This window comes from Sprattus sprattus (assembly GCF_963457725.1).
Source record: "Sprattus sprattus genome assembly, chromosome: 11".
Taxonomy (NCBI): Eukaryota; Metazoa; Chordata; class Actinopteri; order Clupeiformes; family Clupeidae; genus Sprattus; species Sprattus sprattus.
Window position 1 is genome coordinate 32,431,072 of NC_137909.1, and position 8,841 is coordinate 32,439,912.

Consider the following 8,841-nt stretch of genomic DNA (forward strand, 5'->3'; position numbering starts at 1 on the left):
CTCTCACAAACAAGCGCTGTTAAACGCACAAGAGTACACAATAAGCATATTTAAATTAAATGATTCACAGTGCAATAACGTTTAGTAAAATGGTGCGGCTCCTTTAAGGTTCACCGAGAGGGACAACGGTGACGCATAGTTTGGATGTAGCAACAAACATTTATATGCTGTGAAAGTGTTAACCAGTATGTGAGTAACGTGAGTTTTGTTAAAGCATAGCGTGTGTAATGTGTAGCTATTTCATTCCGTTTGCTAACCTTTCCTGCTGTCTGTACTTACTAACCAGCAGCAGACGTAAAGGAAGGGAATTAACCCTGAAGTTAATAACATGCAATCTACTTCGGCCATGGAGCATTTTACTCCACTGCAATATTCAACTACGTTCAGCGACAGACAGCAGGAGAGGTTAACAAACGGAATGAAATAGTTACACATTACACATGCTATGTTTTAATAAAACTCACGTTTTATGCTACACCAACGGAGGCACAACAGACATCACCATGCGCTGCTAACCTGTTGCAAAGTGGATGTGAGAAGTCATGTCACGTGATCACGTAGGCCCACTAGTCGTGTGAGTGCCGTGCTGTGGGGAGCGCTGCTGCTCCGTAGGCTATATTAAGAACATGATGTGAAAAGTTTCCCCGTGCGTGTCATTGTTTTTGGCGAAGTCATTTAAATACTCGATAATGTAATTTTGCACATCGTTTGAACAACAATGACGATATTATCGCAGACGATATATATCGCCCACCCCTAGTGTGAGGGGGTGTGTGTGTGTGTGTGTGTGTGTGTGTGAGTGTGAGAGAGAGAGAGAGTGAGTGTGTGTGTGTGTGTGTGTGTGTGTGTACCATGCCTTCGGGTCGCCCCATGTATGTTGTTTCTTCTCTGGACTTTGAGCACAGCCTGTGTCTGTGTGTGTGTGTGTGTGTGTGTGTGTGTGTGTGTGTGTGTGTGTGTGTGTACATATCTGAGTGTGTAAGTGTGTGTGTGTGTGAGTGTGTTAGTATGTGTGTACATTTCATGCCCATTGGGTCGCCTCATGTCTGATGTGTCTTCTCAGGGTCTGGACTTTGAGCTCAGCCGCAGGCATACTCTGATCATCTTCGTGGAGAATGAGGCGCCTTCCCTGGTTTCCCTGGCAACGTCCACAGCTACTGTGATCATCGACGTGGAGGACCTGAACGAGGCGCCCATATTTGAGCCTGAGCAGAAACTTGTGGTGAAGTCTGAGGACCTCCGAGTGGGCAGTGAAATAGCCTTCTTCACGGCGGTGGACCCCGACGTGGAAATGATGCAAAATATTTCGTAAGACAAAGACAGCGCAATACACACACACACACACACACACACACACACACACACACACACACACACACACACACACACACACACACACACACAGTCAGCGCAAATACAGAACATGAGAAACTAACACAACTCCCAAACTACTCTGTAACTGACCAGCATATTAATATTGTAAAGAACCACAAATGAGTATTATCTAAAGGTAGAGCTGGATACCTACTAGCAACCTGAAGTTGGGACAAGGATCAAAGATAAGAAGATATTCATTCATCCTCAAAGAATACATTCCCAAAGAGCTGGTACTCCTGCAGATTAGGACTAGCCTGTAGATGTCATACTCATAATTCTAGTCAGAATATGAGTCTGATACTGCTCCATTGAGCTGTGATTATGGGGCGTGTTTCAACGAACCAGGAAAGAAAATGACTGTTCGCTCAATTGGATACCTAGAACAGGCTCCCGAGACGCCGCCATCTTGGTACGATTTCGAATCTACCGTTAATTCAACTCAAGCCATCTGTCCATCATCGTATAAAGCCCGCCCTGACAATTCGATTAGCTAGATCCGTTTTGGATCTGTGATCATTTCTCCCCAACGGAGCAGTGCCAGACCGAACTTCCAGACCAAAAATGTTGTGGGCGGGGTTCGGTCTGGTATCCAGGCATGATTAGGACTACAGTAGAGCAGAATAGAGTAGAACTAGATTAAGACTAGATCAGACCTAGATTAGGACCAGTTTAGAACTAGATTAGGATCAGAGTAGTACTAGATTAAGATCAGCGTAGAACTAGATTAGGATCAGATTAGAACTAGATTAGGACCAGATTACAACTAGATTAGGACCAGATTATAACTAGATTAGGACCAGATTACAACTAGATTAGGATCAGATTAGAACCAAATTTGGGTCCAGATCCGGACTAGATCAGGACCAGACAAACAGCAGTCAGCTGTCAAGAGAGTATATCAGTGCGGGCACATGATGGCAGCACTCCGATCCTATCCGATTCTCTCCATGGGGTCTCCATGGGGGGTTAACTGCTCTATCTCAAAGCACATGGAAGTGACAAAACTAGATCAGTTCAAATCAAATGCGGAATGTTTACATCTGCTACCGTTGATTATACAGTAAATACGTTGTGAAATGAAACAAAACCGTTGATTATACAGTAAATACGTTGTGAAATGAAACAAAAACACACCACAGTTAAAGTTGTATTAGTATTGATTGATTCACATCGATATGAATGGATTACATGACTAACAACGGGTGGAAAAGTAATATGAAAATATTTGTTCACTGAATTAGCGCGTTCTGTCCCAAACAGTTGCGTTCCAGTTTCTAAGTTTCACTTTCGCTTTCAGTATTTCAACGTGAATGAGAGGGAGCACAAGAACTGAGCGTCTAGCAGCGTTTATCATATCATATACATTATATATGATGCATGTATATGTCTGTGGGCACGATCTCAAGCACGTGCAAAAGTTGTTGTTGTCCAATTTGAATCAGATACGAGAGACACATGCGCGCCCAGTCCAATTACCAGCGGAATCGAATCGTGTGTCCAGGGGTTTACATCGGAGTCCAGTCGGACTCAAGTCGGACACAATGAATCTAGTTCTGGGGAGACACATGTGTCCAATATCCAATTTAAATCGGACTGAAATCGGAAATTGGACACATGTGTCCACACTGTATGTGTACGAGAGTTACTTGCTTCTCATGAGGATGGTGTTCCCTCCTGACGTGTGTGTGTGTGTGTATGTGTATGTGTGTGTGTGTGTGTGTGTGTGTGTGTGTGTGTGTGTGTGTGTGTGTGTATGTGTGTGTGTGTGTGTGTGTGTGTGTGTGTGTGTGTGTGTGTGTGTGTGTGTGTGTGTGTGTGTGTGTGTGTGTTCCCAGGTATCGAGTGGGACTGGATAAGGGCGGCTGGCTGGCCATCAACCCCGTTAGTGGTCTCATTACTGTGAAGAGTCCCATGGATAGAGAGTCGCCGTTTATGATCAACGGGAAATACAAAGCCATCGTGTACGCCATCGACCAAGGTATTGTTTACGCCATCGACCAAGGTATTGTTTACGCTATTGACCAGGGTATTGTTTACGTTATGGCCAAGGTATTGTTTACGCTGTGACCAAGGTATTGTTTACGTTATGACCAAGGTATTGTTTACGTTATGACCAAGGAATTGTTTACGCCATTGACCAAGATATTGTTTACGTTATTGACCAAGGTAATACCCCCAGAGCAGCAGACAGTACTCGCATCCCTCTTCATCACTATCGCACTATCGTAATCACATCACAAATTCACTGACAGACCGATTGACACACTCTGTCTCCCCACAGCAGACAGTAATCACATCCCTCCCCCCCCCACAGCAGCACACACTAATCACATCCCTCCCCCCCCCACAGCAGCAGACGGTAATCACATCCCTCCCCCCCCCACAGCAGCAGACAGTAATCACATCCCTGCGACTGGGACGGGCACTTTGCTGATTCAGCTGGAGGATGTGAACGACAACGCCCCCGCCGTCCACCAGGGGGAGCTGGTCATGTGCAACCAGAACCCCACGCCTGCCCTGCTCAGCGTCTCCGACCCGGACGGACCCGGCTACGCCAACCCCTTCAGGGCGGAGCTCCACGCCAGCCTCCGGAACCACTGGCACACCAAGATGGATGCTAACAGTGAGGAGGGGAGGGGGTGGGGGGGTGAATGTGTGTGTGTGTGGGGGGGGGGGGGGGTGTGTGTGTGTGTGAGTGTGTGTGGGGGTGGGGTGTTGAGGTGAAATATGAGATGAAAAAAACTAAAGTTTGTTATACGTGTATATACATTTATATGTTATATGGCATCACGTACTGTGCTCACGTCCCATAACACATCTCAGTAATATTTGTGTTTTAATATTTTTGTGTTTTCATTCTTCAATTCTGTTTTAATTCACGAGGGCCTTTAGCTGTACACACTCAGTATCTGGCCCTGGTCTGCCATGCTACTGGCCAAGACTCAGCACACACACACACACACACACACACACACACACTCACACACACACACACACACACACACACACACACACACACACACACACATACAGACACACTCACACATACAGACACACACACACATACAGACACACACACTATACATACACACACACACACACACACACAGACACACACACACACACACACACACACACACACACACACTTGGTCTGCCATGCTGCTGGCCCAGACTTAAATCCTGTGTTGTGTTTAAAGAGACTGGATTCCTGCTCACCATGACGACCACACTGAGCCAAGGCGTCTATGACATCATCCTGACGGTCTACGACAACGTAGGCCTTGGGCAGTTGACCACTCTCAGAGTACAGGTGTGTGACTGCACAGGAAGTGACATCATCTGCAGTGAAATCCGAGCCGCAGGGTTTGCCTTGTCAGGAATCCTGGGCATTCTGGGCGGCATCTTCTTCTTACTTCGTAAGTGGCCACCATTTTGTTTGTTCCACACTTTGATTTTCCTTGCATCATTTAGCATCGAAGATTGTCATTACATGGTTCTTGCAATAACATGGCTCTAATAACAATTTAGGACAGAAGATTGTAATCGCATGGTTCATGGTTCTTACATAATGCTATGATCCCTTGGACGCTGTCATGTAACTGCTCCCCCTGCTGGTCCTGCAGTGGTACTGCTGCTGGTTCTGCTTCTGGTAAGGAGGAGGATGGTGACGAAGAAGAAGGAAGTGCTGATACAGGAGGACGGCGTGAAGGACGATCTCATCTATTACAACGAGGAGGGCGGAGGAGAGGAAGACCAGGTGAGGGGGCGACACTCTCACACACACACACACTCACACACACACAGACACACACACACACACACACACACAGGTGAGGGGGCGACAACATTCACATGATAGCCAAACAAAGCATTTACACGATAGTCATCGAAATCACCATTCACACGATAGTCATCGAAACATTTACACGATAGTCATCGAAATCACCATTCCCACCATAGTCATCGAAATCACCATTGACACGATAGTCATCGAAATCACCATTTACACGATAGTCATCGAAGCATTCACAGGTTAGTCATCGAAATCACCATTCACCCGATATTCATCGAATTCACCATTCCCACGATAGTCATCGAAATCACCATTTACACGATAGTCATCGAAACATTCACATGATAGTCATCGAAATCACCATTTACACGATAGTGTCTCTTCAATGCTGTGTATGTGTGGGTGCGTGTCTGTGTGTGTGTGTGTGTATGTGTGTGTGTGTGTCTACAATGCTTTGTGTGTGTGTGTTTGTGTGTGCATCAGCGTTTCCGTTGTCCGGTAATTTCCGGTCTTTGTCCGAAAAAAAAAAGAAATGTCCGAAAATATTAGAGCTCACCGGTCAAATTGTCTGATCGGAATTTCTTAAAAATCCCGTCTCCCAAACACAATCTGAATTTGACAACTATCCTAATATTTAGGCCTATAAAGCAAACGTGCACTGCCCTTATTAGGCCTATGTTTCAAAGGAACAGGCTAATCTGCCGTTAGAACAACAACACGCATATGCTGCATTTCAAATAAAGCGCAAACTGTCGGTTTCAAACAAGGAGCGAACTGATTACCCGATTCAGCACCCTCCGCGGCAGATGCACCCCCTGTGAAACGCTGTGTCAAATACATTCAACTTGCTCAAAGCAAAATTAAGTTAATTCATTTTGTAGTCATGGCTGGGGTGGGCTATATTTCCACAGAACAAAAAGGTGTTCTTTTGCGTTCGCTATTATCCGAGTTTTTTGGAAGAAAAACATCGGTTGTTTGTACTCTTTAGAACAGTTTTAAAGACTGTAATCACTTGAGTTCTTCTCTCCCATCTCTTTCATAAATAATTAAATCGTAGTATAGTATTTTCCCCTGCGTTTGTTTAGGCGAACTGCTTTCCTTTCCAGTCAAGCGAGTGGTGCGTGCTCCCGCGAGGGGGTGCATCTGCTGCGGAGGGTGCTGAATCGGGTACAACACCGGTGCGAGGTAGTTGATAGTCACATTAAAATGTTCTGTTAGCACTGCGAAAAGGCAGGACGACGCAACGGATTTACAAGAGGGTCGAATCATTTTGAAATCTCTACTCTCATTGAACATAGGCAGTGCAATGACCATGTTGCGGCGCTCAATTTAACGCCACAGCAGGTTGCGATTAAAGGCCAGTTATTGACGCGCATCAGACATTAATGTTTTTTTTTCCCAATGTAAACTTTGACAAATAAACAAGTTGCATTCTAAACTACCTGATTATGTTATTATTTAAGCTATGCATGCCGTCAGTTTTCTTCAATAGGCTAATTTAGAAGCAGAAATAGATATTTGGCCGGCTTATCATTTAAATGTCCGGCAAATGAAACATTTTCTCTAGCGGAACCTCTGGTGTGCATGTGTGTCTACAATGCTGTGTATGTATAAGTGAATGTTGTGTATCAGCCTATGAGCTCTCAGTATGCTATGAGTATAGGGAATAGGGTTCTATTGCCTTACTTTAAGGAATATAACCCCCCCACCCCCCTCCTCCCACATGTGTGTGTGTGTGTGTGTGTGTGTGTGTGTGTGTGTGTGTGTGTGTACGTGTGTGTGTGCACAACTGTGTGTGTGTGTGTACGTGTGTGTATGCACATCTGTGTGTGTGTGTGTGTGTGTATGTACATGTCTGCATGCACATCTGTGTGTGTGTGTGTGTGTGTGTGTGTGTGTACGTGTGTGTGTGCACATCTGTGTGTGTGTGTGTACGTGTGTGTATGCACATCTGTGTGTGTGTGTGTGTGTGTGTGTGTGTGTGTGTGTGTGTGTGTACGTGTGTGTGTGCACATCTGTGTGTGTGTGTGTGTGTGTGTGTGTGTGTGTGTGTGTGTGTGTGTGTGTGTGTGTGTGTGTGTGTGTGTGTGTCCTCAGGAGTTCGACCTGAGCCAGCTCCATCTGGGTCTGGACCACAGGCCGGGGGTCTACAGGGACGACGTGGCCCCCACCCTCACCGCTGCCCCCCCCATGTACCGCCCCCGCCCCACCAACCCCGACGACATCGGAGACTTCATCTCTGATGTAAGGGTCTTCATTTGTGATCCAATGTGTGTGTGTGTGTGTGTGTGTGTGTGTGTGTGTGTGTGTGTGTGTGAGTGAGTGTGTGGCTGTGTGTGCTTAGCTAACTTCTTGCTATATGCAGGGTAATGGAAGTTAGTTTTGTTTAAGAGTGGCAATGGTTGCCAAGAAAAGAAGAGTCATGCTTTTAACCCACAGGAACAGAGAAATTGGCTCAAATTGTTATTATGTTATATTTAGTGCTGTCAGTTTAACGCGTTATTAACAGAGTTAACGCAAACCCATTTTAACGCCGCCAATTGCTTTATCACGCGATTAACGCGTTGAAAAAAAAAAACGTTTTTTTTTAGTTTTTTTTAGATTAACGTTCTTTTTGGCCTTGCAAACTTAGTTGTAGGCTAACGTTACGTTTGAGTGAATGGTGATTGGATAAGGCGAAATGGATGATAAAAAGCTTTAAAGTTTACCTTTAACGTACACACATACACCCACACATCCACCACACACACACACACACACACACACACACAAACACACACTTACTCTCCTCTCTCTCTGTGTCTCCCCCAGAACCTCCAGGCTGCAGACAGTGACCCAACAGCGCCCCCCTTTGACTGTGTGCTGGTGTTTGACTACGAGGGGGCGGAGTCGGTCTGCGGTTCCCTCAGCAGCCTCCAGTCCAGCAGATCGGACCAGGACCAGAACCTCCAGGAGTGGGGATCGGACCGGGACCAGGACTACCAGCACCTCCAGGAATGGGGCCCGCGCTTCAGGACGCTCGCAGACATGTACGGAGGGGGAGAGGATGAGGACGACGAGCTGTGATGACATCATTAAGACATGTACGGAGGGGGAGAGGACGAGCTGTGATGACATCATTAAGACATGTAGGGAGGGGAGGGGGAGAGGAGGACGAGCTGTGATGACATCACTAGGACATGTTTGGAGGGGGATAGGACGACGAGCTGTGATGACATCACTAGGACATGTACGGAGGGGGAGAGGAGAGGACGACGAGCTGTGATGACATCACTAGGACATGTTTGGAGGGGGAGAGGAGAGGACGACGAGCTGTGATGACATCACTAGGACATGTTTGGAGGGGGAGAGGACGACGAGCTGTGATGACATCACGAGGACATGTACGGAGGGGGAGAGGAGGACGAGCTGTGATGACATCACTAGGACATGTACGGAGGGGGAGAGGAGGACGAGCTGTGATGACATCACGAGGACATGTTTGGAGGGGGAGAGGAGGACGAGCTGTGATGACATCACTAGGACATGTACGGAGGGGGAGAGGATGACGACGACGACGAGCTGTGATGACATCACTAGGACATGTAGGGAGGAGAGGGGGAGAGGAGGACGAGCTGTGATGACATCATTAACACGTGTACAGAGGGGAGGGGGAGAGGAGGGCGAGCT

General features: G+C 46.6%; 1 protein-coding gene across 1 annotated transcript in view; it reads left to right on the forward strand.

Annotated features, from left to right (window-relative positions):
• Window positions 1-8,238, forward strand: part of LOC308372476 (B-cadherin-like) — a gene marked incomplete at both ends in the record, with an annotated part of 19,817 nt that extends 11,579 nt beyond the window's left edge. Inside the window, 7 exons of the mRNA XM_080847629.1 lie at window positions 1,064-1,308; window positions 3,213-3,355; window positions 3,767-4,000; window positions 4,577-4,795; window positions 5,003-5,136; window positions 7,270-7,416; window positions 7,984-8,238. Coding sequence (XP_080703755.1) covers window positions 1,064-1,308; window positions 3,213-3,355; window positions 3,767-4,000; window positions 4,577-4,795; window positions 5,003-5,136; window positions 7,270-7,416; window positions 7,984-8,238 — 1,377 coding nt within the window. The remainder of the gene's footprint in view (window positions 1-1,063; window positions 1,309-3,212; window positions 3,356-3,766; window positions 4,001-4,576; window positions 4,796-5,002; window positions 5,137-7,269; window positions 7,417-7,983) is intronic.
• Between the last annotated feature and the right edge of the window lie 603 nt (window positions 8,239-8,841).